Source organism: Uloborus diversus, chromosome 10, assembly GCF_026930045.1.
Source record: "Uloborus diversus isolate 005 chromosome 10, Udiv.v.3.1, whole genome shotgun sequence".
NCBI classification, from domain to species: Eukaryota; Metazoa; Arthropoda; class Arachnida; order Araneae; family Uloboridae; genus Uloborus; species Uloborus diversus.
The window spans coordinates 105,891,619-105,907,046 of NC_072740.1; the positions used below are offsets into that span (position 1 = coordinate 105,891,619).

Genomic DNA, 15,428 nt, shown 5'->3' on the forward strand with positions numbered 1-15,428 from the left:
TAAAAGTAAAGAATTGTTCTGTTTAATGATGTATATATTCAGCCGACCGACAACGTGATGTGGCTAAAAACTGGTCATTTGATAACAAAAAGCAAATGGGTTATTTTTAAATATTTTTTAAAGCTTGCGAGCGTCCTCGTAGACTCCAATGCTAAGACCAGTTCCTAAGCCTAACGAGGGGAACATTGGCGAGATTCGAAGGTTACACTCTACCCCAATCCGATTCGACCCGATCCGCACTCCAGGGTTACTATAACATGTCATTAGAGTTCACTAGGAACTCGGAAATACGCAAATCTGATTGGCTAGTTCATGATCACGTGATGTCACGTGATAGTTTTCTGACGTCATATCACGTGGTCTTCTCGTTGTGTAGGGTTCCTTAGTTTGAACTTTTATCGCCAGAAAAAAATTACTTGTCTTGAGTGCTTAGTGCTTGTAAAAAAAAATAACGATTCCTTCACTAAGCATCGGACAGATCGGCGTTCACGGAGCCAGCCGTAGCCATGGATAGGAGATATAAACAAGGCTGGAAATCAGTGTTCCTGCTCCGAATTCGTAAGTTTTAGTGAAGTATTTTAGGATCTTTTAATAAGTTTTGAACTCATTGCAGCTGCAATTCTTATTGTATTCATTATTTAAAAACTCGCTGCTAACAGGAGGTTTGAAATAGAGAAAATGCTTTGCGGCTACTCCATTGTGACGGGTGTGACATTCAGACACTATTTTTGCTGGTTAACCAATATTTTGAGCACTAAATCGTTGACAAATATTTCAATCATGTTTAACTATGATTTGCTTGAATAATTTAATTGAAGCAAAACTGTAGGACTTTTTTTTTTTAAAGAAATTTTTAAAATCTTGTGACGTTTGCGATACATGAGTGTATCACATCTTAAGTGTTAAATTTCTGTATCTTGTAGAAATTTTTTTGTTATGGTACATTGCCTTGCTGTAGAAAAGAATGCAAATCTGTGTTCAATTTGACCTAACTTTAATATTTTCTTTTATTATGTAATCATATAATTGTTTCATGTGTGGTTTATCATATTTATCATAGAAGTTTAAAGTGAGAAGTTAAATCTTATAAAGTTTGATAAGATATATCTTGTAGTGAGCATAGAACCACAAATAGGGCATTTTTTGTGTTGAGACCAGTAACTAAACTAAAGTTTAGGAAGTGTTTTGATTCAAATTTGACAATTCTGAAATAATTTTATCAAAAATATTTCTTTTACAAGCTGTTTTTGTACTTTTGATGCCTTCACTTTGAGGATTGCAATTTCTCTGCATCCACTATGGAAATCAGATTTCTCGAATTTTTGATGTTTAGTACACTTTGTTAAGAAGTAAACAAATGAAATCCCTTTTATTATTTTTAATACTATACAAAAAACACTTCTAGTACAATTGAACAGAATGTAGAATGGTAAATAAATATTGATACTTGAGGGTTGGCCATCTCCAAGAAAGCAATGCCGCATCCCCCCCCCCAAATACTAGAAAAACATTCAATAATAATATTCTCAACAGAATAGAGTTAAATACTCAACTTTAAGTTCCAATGATGCAGTATTTGCGCCAGCAAAATCCTGAAAGTTTTGGTTTTACAATTTTTTTTTTTTTTTTGCAAAATTAGATGACTTTTACAAAATTAATTGATTTTTCACAAAATTATTTCATTTTTCACAAAAAATGGACGTTGTGAAAAACCCTGGACAGACCCCTGGACAGTGGCAGATACAAGGGGAGGGTTATAGGGGTCATGACCCTCCCCCCCAAACCGTCGACCATGTTATTCGTCCACATTGTGTTCAAGCGCTTGATAAATAAAGTGTAACCGGTTTCAGTGTAACCGGTTCATCTTATCAATTCTTTAATTTTTTTAAATGTAAATATTTGAAATATTGTTTAATTCCAATCCTTATGAAATTAATTAGTAACGTTTATGCTCTACTAAGTATCTTATTCCTGGTCGATTCAGTGCTTTTTATTCCCCAAGCAGTTTTAGAAATTTTTAGTGCCAAAACCGCAAGTTTATTCCGGGGTGGGGAATGGTAGTCTGTATCCGCCTTCAATGGAATGGCAGGATCATGAACCAACCATGAATCGAAAGTATCATTGTAGTTTGATTTGAATGAGGAATAAATGCCCACTTTTTTAGTAACTGAAATTTGTCACTTGTGTGAGGCGGTATGGTAACTATGGTACTAACCCCATTTTCTTGTGCCATGTTGAGTGTTTCTATGGTTACATGACTGTTTTCATTGTTGAAGTTCAAAAGTGTTGGATTGTCAATAGAAGTTTCACTGTGGTGTATGAAATGCTTCATGATACGAGGAAAAACATCACTAGTCATCCATCCTAAACCTATAACAAAACCAAGAGTTCCTGAAGGAGCCCAGCTTATCATGTGTTCCTTAAATTTCTTTTGAGGAAATACCGTAGCTGGTGGTATTGTGTTTCCAAATGCACTTATTACTTACAACAAGTTGTAACTAGTTGACATCTATCACCACTAGTACATTGGTTAACTTGTTTGCTCCCTTTCAAGCTATAACTTTCTTTGGTTGCTGTACTGTTGATGTTCCAGTTTCATCCAAGTTGTATACTCTACTTCCATTTGCAAATTTTTCAGATCTGTTGTAAGCATCTTGCATATATTCGTCGAATGGGGGATAGATCATGGGATTTCAGGTCCCTTTATCTTGTCTCATTTTTAAAATTACAGTTAAGTCAATTTAAAGTTGAGAAACTTTTAAATTGTATCATCACGGTCACAAGTTAAGCTTGCGCCATCTAGTGAACTGCTTCAGAAAAGTTTTATTTGTTATTAAGTGTTTAACTATTGGGATAATTTAGTATTTAAATTTAAAATTTAAATAATTTCAAATTATGATGCATCTCATTCAGTACAAAATTCAAGTTCTCTGATTGGGAGGATGCAATGAATCAGGGGAGCGCTCTCATTGGCTGTCTGCAAAGTCGGTTGGCCTCTTTTCAGGGAATTGTTATTAACTTTTTAATTTTATTTTTTTAGATTGAAAAAATCGATAATTAATGAGTTATTTATTACTAATGGTAATTATGAGAAAGGTCGAGTCACCGTAGCAACATTTAGTATGGTGGTGTTGCTGTGATATTAGAACTTGGAGTGATATTCATTTTTCCAAGTTCTTGTATTATTGTTTTGATAGTGGTTGTTAGAGTTTGTAGAAGGGGATTTTTTGGAATGTTTAGGACTTCATTAGTATTTTCAGTTTGAGGAATTTTTAAAGTCCTGGGAATAGTGTTTTCATTTTTATTTTTTAGATTTTTCTTAAATCTAATTTTTTCAATGATTGCCAGTCTAGCTGGACAGTTTGAATAATTTGCAGTGTGTTGAGCACCACAGTTAATGCATTTGGGGGTTATTTTTGTATTGTTTTTGCTGCAATGTGATGTTTTGTGTTCCCCAGCGCATACTAAACAAACTGGGGGACGATTACATCCCAATGAGAAGTGATTGTATTGCTGACAGTTCCAGCATTGTTTGATATTGTTTAATGTTTTAAATTTTTCTGTGGAGATTGGAAAATCTCCCAATTTTTTTATTTCTCAAATATTTTTATTTGAGCTATTTTCGTTTAAGTGAATTAGGAACAATGGAAGTTTTCTTTTTTATGGTCCTTTGTGTAGTTGTGATAGGTGTATGATTGAAAGATTATTTTCTTCAAGTTTTCCTTTTATCCAATCTAGGTTGACACTAATTGGGAGGCCTCATAGGATAACTTTAATGATTTTTTCAGTTTTGAGTCTTATAGTGTGGTGTGACATTTTATTTTCTGTGAGAAAATCTTTGAGTTTATGGTATGCTTCAATATTAGGTGCATAGCATAATAGTTTATCATTCTTAATTTTTCCAGTTATGATTTCATTTGCAATGTTTGAGAAAATTTTTAGTTTTTCTTCTGTGTTTTTTATGTTATCTACCCAAATGGGTGGGATTTGAGTTCTTTTTAGTTTTTCAGAATCCTGAAATGAGCTTATTTCGTTATCAGGAGTTAAATTTTCTGAAGTGTTTGGATCAGGTTCATCCTTGTCATGAGATGTTATGCATGATTCATTATCATCTGAATCAGTGTTTAATTTTTCATTTTCCCCTTTCAAAAGGTTTTGAGTCCCAGGGATGTCATTAATTTGGGAGTTTGTGTCATTTGTATCATTTGGGTTTTTTTGCTCAGTTAAAGTCGTGTTCTGAGCTTTACTTTCATTTTTGATATTTGGAGTCATAGTTTCTTCAATTGTGTTAATTTCGGTATTCAGAACCGTTTCTTTTGCCTTTTGGGCTTTTTGTTTTTTATTTTTCTTTTTTTTACTGCCGTTGGCAGAATTTTTAGCTTCGGAATTGTCCTGCGGTTTACAGTTAGTATTTATGGATTTTATCCGTTTTTCTTCAGGGGGATTTCCTATTTGTAATTTGAGCAAATCAATATTATTTTTGAGTTTTTCAACTTCTGCAAATTTACTTTCATTGATTTTTTCCATGAGGAAATCATATTCATCTTTACGTCTTCTTTCAGCGGCAATTAACTTATTTTGCAGTTTACCGTTAAGTAAAAGCTGTTCGTCAAGGTTACTTTGTAATTTAAACATAATAGCATTTAGTTTGTTGTACCTAATCAGAGATGCATCATATCTGATTGTTTGTAAATCATATAGAATTTCTTTATCAGTATCATTAAGTTTATTAAAGGAAGTAATGTCAAAATATGCATTAATTGAATCATTGGTAAAACTAATTATTTCCTCATAATTAGCATTTTCAGGATTATCATATAATTCAAACTTAATTACATTAATCTTAGATAAGTAATCTTTAATGAGACAAGAATCATTAAAGGAACCAGAACTCACCTCCGTACAAGGCCCCAAAATTGGAACGCTCGGCGGGAGATTGGTTGACTGGGAAATAGACTCATTTTTTTCAGCCGTGCAAACGGCGTTGTCGTAATTAGTTGGAGCGGATATTTTGACATCCTTCCTCTGTGGATCCTCTGTCCGCTCATCTTGCATATTTTCAAAAAACATGTTGGCATTTGTTTTGTTGTATAAAGCTATGAAGTAAAATAAAAAGTTCACTTATAATAATTAGTTAAAATATAAATATTTTTAAATGAAGTCTATTTTTTATTGTTAAATTTATTTTTTGTAAACTATTTTGCTTCCAGAAGATTTTTGCTTCATGTCATTAAACTAAACCATGAGCAGGGTGGCAAAAAGGAAGGAGCCTCGTCTCCTTTGGCAGCGGAGCGAAAAAATGACCGGATTATTCCAGCGCCACTGGTGGCGCTAGTGTTCTATCTCTCAGTTTGCTTGACCGACCCTCAATATTCGCCTGGGGTGGATGCCGGCAGTTAGATGGTTTGGTACCAAAACGATTTGATACAAAAAATTTGTTGGAACTTGATAATCCCACGCGGTCATCACGATGGTAACTAATAATCTTTAACAATCTCATCCTAAAATCACTTTCTTTCTTATATTTATTCTAGAATTTAGATATTAATTCTGTGTGTTAGCCATTAGAATTATTATTTTTATAATTTTATGAATTTTATTAAGTTAGAAAAATAACCATGATGTTCATTGTTTTCTATCTTATTCCTAAGATTAACAGAGAACAGAGAAAACTAGAAGGAATGAAACTCTGCACTTTATTTTCAGCAAAGGTAAGTTTGAAAAAACCCTTAGTTTTAGTCATTCATAAATAATGTTTCAGTACAGGGTTGGCCGGATTGGACCCAATGGGTTTTTTTGAAAAAAACCCATTATTGAGCCCACTTTTGGGTTTTTTAAAATTTTCCGAGAAGTTTTTAAAAAAATTAATTTAAATACTTTAACAATTTAAACTTCTTTTTTATTTGTTCTTCACCACAGCCAATGGACATAAAAAATGAATTTTGAACTTTAATAGTATTTTTTAACTCTTAACAGCATTAAAAAATACTTCAAAGATTTTAAATAAATATTTTTAACTTTTTTCTTTAACTGGTCAATAAATAACTCAAATTATCTTGACTAAGTCCTGTCATGTCTGGTTTTCTCAATATTTGTAGATTGTACAGAGGAAACTACTCTAGCTAAAAGGCTTTCATGTGAATTAAAGCAAACCAATTTTCTGCCAACCAACAAGTCACAAATCTCAAATAAACAAGGTATATTTTTTAGAAATTAACAGGTTTCACAAACAGTCGGACAGGAAACAGAATAGGATGTACAGTATTTTCATTATCTTACGAAAAAGTTCAATATTTCTTACTCTGTACACAGAAATAGAAAAACAGGTAACATAAAATTCAAAGAAATGTTTTGATTAAGCTGAAATTTAGTAAAAAGGGAACTATTTGAGGTTCTACAGTAGTTTTGCGTAACAAAATGAAATACAATAAAGTAAAATGCAAAAAAAAAAATGTAGTAATTACAAACGAACAATAGATTTTATAACTCCAGAAGTAACTTTTTCTTACCTGTTGGCAATCATGGAAACTAAAAAATCTGAAACTTCACCATTCTTGGGTTTTATTGTCTTTTTTACTTTTCTTCAGAAAACGCTGAATTTCCCAGCTTTTTTTACTCCAAGACGATTTTTTTGCTTTGTCCATATACTTACACTACAATATGCTACAAGTACCCCACATTTTCCCTTAAAAAAAGACAAAAAACCCACATTTCTTTTTAAAAAACCCAGCTTTAGTTGGGTTTTTTTTTAAAAACCCAAAAAACCCTGGGTCTATGGGCTTTTTTAAAAAAACCCGGGTTTTTGCCAACCCTGTTTCAGTAAGCTAATTTTTTAATTATATAATTTTCGATATATTGTATGTGCATACATATCTATATCTCTGTATATTTAAGGGTGTTTCTGTGTAGGAAAAAAACTCCCTTTACCCAATAGATAGCACAAAATGTTGCACCCTGGTTGTGACGAAAGCATCCTGCTCAGTTGTACGTTTTAGCCACAAACTAGATTTACAACTGACAGGATTTATGTGACATCCAGAATAGGGGACCGCTGAACCAGAAATTTGTGTGGAAGGGGGAAGATAGTATTCATCAGAGGAGTCAGTGAGGAATGTCTTTCATTGTTCGAAATACACCCCTCAAGTGCCTTCAGGCATTGACAACACAAAGGAATCAGAAAAGCAAACAAAACCATTGTAGAGAAATGAGATGAGGGCATTTTTGCTTCGATTTCAAGTTTTGATCTGAAATGATTTCGTTATAACAAGGGTACACCTTTTTAACTGCGGAAACTTCGGTAAATTTATCGCAACATAATTTAGAAATGTCTTCTTTTTGGCTATTGAATCTACGTTCAAAAGTTGTCAATATAATGCAGTTTTTTTTTTTTTTGAAATATTAATCTTTAAAAGCTTTGTTTTCTTTATGCTGCATTTATAGAAATCGCTAAATAATAATAGAAAAGCCCGAAAAGTTTGTTAAATCAGACTTGGACAGTTTAAAAAAAAAAAAAAGATTGTCTCTGAAAGGTCACATTTTTTAAATTTTTACGAGGAATTTTGCCTTTTGTTCTTGACAAAGGTCCACAAAAATTACCATGGATTTACAGAGAAAACTTGGTGCAACTTTTTAAAATTTTGAAGAAGATAACATTTTTTTTTTCGGCATTTAACAGGACCCATCGTGCAAAGTGGGGGAGAGTCAGCCCCCCCCCCCCCCCCCCCCCCCCCAAGATTGATCTTAGTTTTCATGCAACTTGGAAAGTAGATCAGTGTTTCGTTTCGGTTGCCTATCGATGATAGAGTTTCCCTTTATTGCAAGGGTAGTGATGGGGCAGGTCACAATTTATGACGATATTGGGATTCAGTAACTGAGAGACTTTTCTCTCTTGGTAACAGGGTGGCGACAGATCAGGGAGATCAGGGAAAAGTCAGGGAACTTTTTTAATCAGGGAAATATCAGGGAATTTTGAAAAAATAACAAAAAATCAGGGAAAATTGATTTTATGAAGAAAAAAAAATTTTTTTTTGCTTTATAAAATTAAGTACTCTAATTCCCTACGCATTTTCCGCCAATTCTGTTGAAAAAAAAAGTAAAATTAATGAAATGCGATTATACACTGCCGCATATTTATGCATCTTTTTTCCTCAATGTCAAAGTATTGAATTGAGCACCAAGAAAGAAAACCATTATCGTTGGTAACGTAAATCAGGGAAATTTGGTGAACTTAATCAGGGAAAAGTCAGGGAACTTTTCTTCACAGTTCCTGTCGCCACCCTGGGTAACTGCAGGGCCCACAAGAGCTCTGGACTGCCTAATCGGAAACTTGGGGGGGGGGGGGGGGCGTGCTTGGAATCTATTAGGGAAAGTGTCATCTTTTAGGGAAAGTGTGCTGGGTCTTAGCTCTCGCCGACCTGACAGATTAATGCTTAGTTGCAAAATTCAAACTCCTAAAATTTTATATATTTTGATCCCTTGAATTTTAACTACTATGTTTATCGAGCTAAGTCTTGGTACTACTGAAAATATTACATGTCAACTTTTCAAAATAAAACAAAGCATAATGAAATGAGTAGTCAACAGAGAATGCTTTTATATTGGGCAGTTAAATGTACAAAGCATCAAAATAATGATAGTTGACTGTCAACTATCACATTGATGCAAATATTTTTGATAGGGTTAGTTTTCAGTGAATGAAATAACTTCAAAATCAGAAAGCGGTGAACTAGTAATGGGGTCATTTCCATCAATCAAAAGCACACTATGAACCTTGAAAATTAGCTTGAAATTTTAAAATATCCCAATAGAAAGTTCTGAGTTTCTCAAAAGTGTTTCTGAATTATGTGCAAAGAATCAAAAACTTCTCATTGTGGGTAAGCATATTTTATTTTTATTTTTTCAGAAAGTTTTGAACATGCCAGAAAAAAGATAAAAAAGGCTGAGGGCGCTAGTGATGTGGAGAAGGTCTACTTCTCCACTACAGATTCGGAGCAGTGTGGCAGGGGAAAGAGGAAAAGGTGGGCCAGAACTCAAGACTCGTCCTCTGAATCGGATGATTAGTTGCTCACCAAAAGACCCTCCTCAAACATTGTAAATATGTTGCCCGAGGCACCGGTGCAACCAGGTGCACCGGTACATCTGCCACGGACTTCAAGCCAAAGTTCGCCACTTGTTATGGCTCCTGCAACGCCAACTACAAGCCAGAATGCGCTTCATCAGTCGCCTGCTATGCAGATCTCCAGCAGTGAACAAAGTATGAAAAATTTATTTTAACAATACAAAATGGTCTTATCCCTTTCAAATTTGATTTGGATTGCGTAGTAAACTTTGTTGATTTAAGTATTTATTTTCATAATTAATATTTATTTCAGATCTTTTCCAGAAGCTGCTGAGGAGTTTCCATCTGCTAAGGATGGAAGTAAAAGAGATTAAAGCGACATTGGACTTGCTCGTTGAGCAGTCAAACAACAGTAGGAGTAAGTGTCATTAAGATTTTTACCATTTTGTGCTATCATAATGCTATAAATTAATTTGAGAGAAGTAGTACTTTATTATTTATTTATATAATACAAAACTGCTAAACATTTACTTTTGAAATGAACTATGATTGGGGGTGTCATAATGCTGCAATTAAGATATAGGTAGCCTTCACAATGCTGACTAGTTATGTTTGTTCCAACTGTGGATATCCAGATCAATTAATTGCATGTTATATATATATATATATATATATACAGAAGGTATTTTTATTAATGATATTCATGAAAATATTTCTGAAAACATGTTTTGTTATTGATGTAATGGAGGTCAAGTAATGGGGCTTGTTAAAAATGAACAAATAAAACTGCAAGAGGATTTAGATCATATAAGTAGGCAAATACAAGGGCACCCATATAGAGGGGCAAGTGAGGGCTCAAGCCCTCCCCCCTTAGAAATATGAACTTCCTTGCTTTTAGTGCTTTTTTTCTTTGCAAAAATGTTTAAAAAAAATATTTTCCAGCTATTAATGAATAAGTTATTAAAAATGTCAAATTTTAATATCTAATCTGTACTGAAATCAGTTTCCATGGGGAAAATGTTCTGCTAAACCATGGGGAAAGTTTGAGCCCCCCCCCCCCCCCTTAAAATTTTGTGTATTCGCGCCCATGGGCAGATAAGTGGTGGCAGTTAATGGAGAAATGCCAACAGCTACATTTAGGTCATTAAAATAAGCGTATCAGTCATTAATCAGGCAGAAAATGTTATTGATCTGGGTGTTGTAGATCATTACTTCAAGTTTAGGGCAGGATTGCAGTATGGCAAGTAACAAAGCTAATAGAATGTTAGTGTTTATCAATAGATTTATTTCAAACATATGAGGGTTCTTCTGTCTTTATATAGAGGTTTGATCAGAGTTCATTTGGAGTATGCTGCTCAATTTCCATACCTCAAGAAATTTCTTTTCAAGAAAATGTTCAAAGGCTCTCTACTAGGCTAGTAAAAAGACTTTTAAACATAGATTGATTCTAAACTTTAAAGGCGCAGCATGTATAGCCTGGAACAAAGGAGGGTCAAAGGGGACATGATTCAGTTGTTTAAATTTATCAAAATGAAAGATATTAATTGGTTAAATTTTTGAACGGAAAGCTAGACGAGGTCATTGTTTTAGCCATCAAAATTTTGGGCTCATCTTAAAATTAGAAAAAAATTGTTCCTTTAGTGGGGTAGCATTGGAACAGCTTATTGGAAGAGGCTGTAATGAGCAAGGGGGTAGATAGCTTGAAGAAGGGCCATTGATTTTCATTAGTGACTAATAAATTAATGAGAACAGGCCTACCTGGGCCCAGAGCTTGCTTCTGGTCGTCACATTTGTGTTTGTAAATTCTGGCTTTACTAGTTAAATGTATGCACACACACACATATGAGTTAGGTTGTTGGTAAATTTTATATGATCTTGTATTTCAGATCAATCTTCTGTAGCTGTGACAAACATAGATGTTAAACTTCCTCTGGAAGATTTTGAAGGTGTTCAAAATCTAGAGAGGTTGCTAGAAGAAGAGAGCAACAAAAACTACTTGGTAAGCTTAATTTTTCGACAAAAGTATAATGATTTGTCAATGCACTACCATGGAAAAATAGGTCATGATAAGGAATTGGCTATTGGGAGACTTGTTAGCAAAATCTGAGCTAAAAATTAAGTAAAACTTTATTGTATACCACTAAACATGATTATTTTATTTCTTGCAATTATGACATGTATTTGACTCTACTTATGAAAGTGTTTGGAATATTATTGATTGTTTAGGGCTTCCATAAAGATCCAAAACTCAAAACGATTTTTGCGAGTAAGTGTTTCTAATGTTATACATAGGCAAGAGCAGTGTTAGAGGCTGTTTTGAGCTTTACATGTATAGTCTTGAACAAGGGCAGCAGAATTAAGGAAGCCTGGGCTTTTCGGGGGGAGGGGGGGGGGAAATCCACACTTTTGGTTTTACTGTGTTTCAAATTTAGTATTCAATTTTAGAAGATAATTGATTGTTAAGAGCCTCTAAATTTGAATATTCATAGTAAAATCTTGAATCATCAAGCATATTTTTTTAAAAATATTTCCATAGTATCTCTTGTAAAATATGAAGTTCTGATATGAATTCTGCTCAAAAAATGAGTCATTTTTTCCAGAGATGGTTAAAAGCTTCAGTCAACTAATAGCCGGAGCTTCATCTGCTCTGTATGTTGAGTTTCAGCATTAAATGCATATAACATGTCGTAATTCTCTACATGCATTTCAAGTATTAATCCAGAAAGTGTTTTACTTTAATCCACTAATCTGGTACAATTTTTTTTATTTTAATTATTTATAATGTAAATATAGGGTGGATGTGCTCTTAATGGACTGGACGCCTTCCCCATGTTTTGATTTACTCACAAAAAATTTCATTGAAATATAGCTTCAATTTATGTGTTGACAATTATTACCTGCTTGTTTTACAGGTCTGGTTTATTGTTGATCTTGATCAATGAATACAAAATAGGTTAAATGTGTTGACAGATTAATGTATCTATTTAAAAAACTGAAATATTGTACCTATAACTATTAAATAAAATATAATTCAAAATCAAAATGTTTCAAGGCTAGACATATTTGAAGAATGTTTAATGCAGTATATTTATATAGGTTATTTTAAAACAAGTTTTTGTAACCTAATGTAACTTCCGATAGAATATATTGTTAATAAGCATTTTATTAATTGTTGAATTAATTCTGGTTTAAAGTGTCAAGTACAAAATGCTGTTTGCTCAGCATTTGTGAAATTCTAATTTCTGCACATTACTTAAAACAAGCCATTTTTATATAAGTACTCTTTTTTTACAGCTTAACAAGTGCAAGAATTTTGGGGGCAGTTGCTTCCAGGATCATACCAGGAGGATTCTGAAACATTTATTCACAGATGAAACTGCAGAACTGTTTTCGTGGACTGGCAGCAAAGGAGGAAAAAGAAAATTTATGAGTCTGAAAATCGCTGACCTTGTTATTGGTTAGTAGTTTTTCAGTTTATAGTTGATTTATTTTCATAACATTGCTATAAATTCTGTCTATAAATTGTTATCTGATCCAGCATTATCACTTTGATTGAAATTAAAACAATTCGGTGAGGTGTTAAAGTGTATTAAGCTACCCTATCACTTTCCTCAAATTTATTTAACAGATTTAGTGTATAAAAAATATTGCCCCTCTTCTAAATTTGAGCGTCTGTTTTTTCCATGCGCTTCTTACTGTTAGACTGAGACGGCTTAAACTCTGGATCATTCAAAATTTCAGTTGTGTATTGTAAAATTACTCAGGCCCAAGTACTTCAGTTAGTTTATGGATATGTTTCTGGTCTTCCAGAGTTTTAAACTACAAGACTAACTCCAGAGACATCATTTTTCTTTTTTTTTTTTTATAATTACCTGTAAAAAAAAAGCATGATAAAAACTCTCTGCATTACTTTTTCAATTAATTAGCATTTTAGCCTGCATTTTCTCCATAAATGTAGATTTTTTTAAAATATAGTACAGTTTTAATTTGAATGATTGTCTTAAGTGACAAGTGCCTTTATATTGCGTATTGTGTTCTTTATTACTTCAATAGTTTTGAGGGATCGTTACTGCTGCATTTTTCTTTGTGTTGAATAATGTTAATAATAGTGCTGGGGGGGGGCGAATAATATTTCAACTCCTGAATTTGCTAATTTTCTTTCACACAAACACAAAGTTAGCTCAAAATCCTTTAATTTTGAATTTATTATTCCTTATTGGAAGGCATTAAAAATATAAGTGATAATGCACAGAAGACTAGGCATTCAACTCCCTGTTTCTATTACGCCTACGCTCACATGCATCCTGTATAATTGTTTATTTAGAGGGGTAGGAGTTGTCCTAAAAATTCCTAAAGTTTTCATTATTTATTTGCTATTTACGCAGGAAAATAATATTTAACCTAAAAATGGAACTTTTCATAATATGCCTATATTTTACAATAAAATAAACTTTGTAGACTATAAGAAATTTTCTCTAAAAAAAGAAATAAGTTTGCTGCTGCTTTTTTTCTGGGGGGTCGGGGGGGGGAGCATGCAGTTAACCAAAACACATTCTCAATAAAAAGCTGTTTGTTTTATTCATTCTCTTCTGCAACAAAATTTTGCAAATAAAATAATAAAGAAATTAAAAAGTTGTGCTTTTGCAGAGAAGGAGTTTTAAGGTTAAGCATTATGTTGTGATGTTTTTGATTTTTCCCCTTTTAAAAATATGAACCAGGGGCAGGACGGGGGGGGGTGAAAGGTATCATAGCTAATTGAAATACAATGTGTTGAGTTAGAACCCAAATATAGATACTTGTTCAAAAAATTTATTTTCACCAAATTAAAATTATTTGTCCCCAGGTGGGAAGGAATTTTTTTTATAGTGCTTATCTTATGTGCAGTTTGAGCATTAGTTTGTTCTTACGCTACAAAGAGTCAGTTTGCTTTGTGTTTCTGTTCAGTGAAGTTGGAATATTTCTTGTACATAGGCACTAACGTTTAGCTTTAAAAATGTAAATAGGAATGTTTTATTAAAATGGCATGGGGGAAAACGAAATTCTCTTCCTTGTGGTTTGAAGAAGCAGTCAGAAATGGATGCAAGATCAGCATATGGGGCGTGCAGAAAAAGATAAATTCAAAGCCTTTTGTTCTGTTTGTACATTATCTTTCCAATATTGATAATTAAGGGTTTTCACAGGTATTGTCCCATGCTGATGTTGTGAGACATAAGAGGTTGACAAGTAGCTTGAAAAATCAAGCTGCGTTTTTAATTCCTTGTTCTTGGTCTTCTACTGGAAACAAATTTATTATGATGAAGCAATCCAAAGCTTTTATTCCAAATTTACTCAAAAATAAAATGTCAAAAGCGGAGGGTTTCTTAGTTTTACTTTTGAATACATGTATATTCATTTTAATCTTTACATGATTTATCTGTAATTTACAGTGATATTTTTGATTCTGAGACAGCAAAAAGTGTTAAATTATCTGATAAAAGTTAAGTGCATAATAAGTTTTAGACTCTTGCACCTTACTTTAAATCCCTCCTTACTAAGGATATTTTTTCGTTCTTTGTTATTCGCTTTGATGAAACAAGGCAAGCAAAGAAGCAATTGGACATACATTTATCCTATTGATATGTTGTAATACTACTACTTCATAATGCGTCACTGTGTTGAAGAATAAAAAATTGAATGCATTTCATTGTAGATTTCAAGAATAAATTTGAAAAGTTTTATCATCCTATACAAAAATCAATTATTTGTCCTAAAATTTTATCGCCACTCCAACCCCTGGTTTATTATCTGATTTACTTAGAACATATTTATTAGAATTATAAATGTACAATTTCTTTTTTTAGAAGCTGTTCTTAAAGAAAGTGGCCAAACTACAAGAGCAGATGTGGAAAATGGTATGAAAAATTGGCTACGCCATGCAAAGGATCGTGCCGACTACAGAAAGTTCGGACAGTACAAAAAAAAACTCCCCCCAATGCAAGATGCCCCTCCCTCTTGTTAATTTACTCCCCCCAATGCAAGATGCCCCTCCCTCTTGTTGTTTTAGATTGGTTACCTATTGTTTTAATAAAAAATATTTTCTGTACTTGTTGCGTTCTATCTTTTCTTTCAAACAAGGTTCATGATTAAAAGAATCAGCATTTTTAAGTAAATGTTTACACACTATTTAAAGATTACACCCAACTTAAAGTGAGCACTTTTAAATACTTTTTCATTAAGTGAATTTCATCTTCTGAAACTTTGTTGCAATGAGGGAAAATAACTCTTAAATTTCAAAAATGCATTCGCTATAATAGCAGCAAATTTATTTTTAAAAAAAATCATTTTTTTTTTTAATTTTAAATCTTTAGAATGGTGGGCAGGCATAGTGATA

The 15,428-nt window shown here is 33.0% G+C and overlaps 1 protein-coding gene across 3 annotated transcripts; it reads left to right on the forward strand.

Moving 5' to 3' along the window:
* The first annotated feature begins 474 nt into the window (after positions 1–474).
* LOC129231532 (uncharacterized) lies at positions 475–15,100 on the forward strand. Of its 3 annotated transcripts, XM_054865873.1 has the most exons (8): positions 475–558; positions 5,211–5,473; positions 5,652–5,711; positions 8,903–9,253; positions 9,372–9,476; positions 10,945–11,057; positions 12,353–12,515; positions 14,899–15,100. In XM_054865873.1, exons 4-8 carry the CDS (start codon positions 9,097–9,099, stop codon positions 15,054–15,056), a joined length of 696 nt encoding a protein of 231 aa, XP_054721848.1. In that variant the 5' UTR covers positions 475–558; positions 5,211–5,473; positions 5,652–5,711; positions 8,903–9,096; the 3' UTR covers positions 15,057–15,100. The 3 variants fall into 3 exon arrangements, with proteins under 3 accessions (XP_054721848.1, XP_054721849.1, XP_054721847.1); XM_054865874.1 differs by having other exon boundaries at positions 5,211–5,711; positions 9,383–9,476; XM_054865872.1 differs by having other exon boundaries at positions 503–558; positions 5,214–5,711.
* The last annotated feature ends 328 nt before the right edge of the window (positions 15,101–15,428 follow it).

Bases quoted from the DNA above. Each gene is read 5' to 3' on its own strand.
- LOC129231532 (XM_054865873.1), top strand. From the start codon at position 9,097: ATGTTGCCCGAGGCACCGGTGCAACCAGGTGCACCGGTACATCTGCCA. The intron at 9,254-9,371 runs GTATGAAAAATT...TATTTATTTCAG, and splicing joins GATCTCCAGCAGTGAACAAA to ATCTTTTCCAGAAGCTGCTG. The intron at 9,477-10,944 runs GTAAGTGTCATT...CTTGTATTTCAG, and splicing joins GCAGTCAAACAACAGTAGGA to ATCAATCTTCTGTAGCTGTG.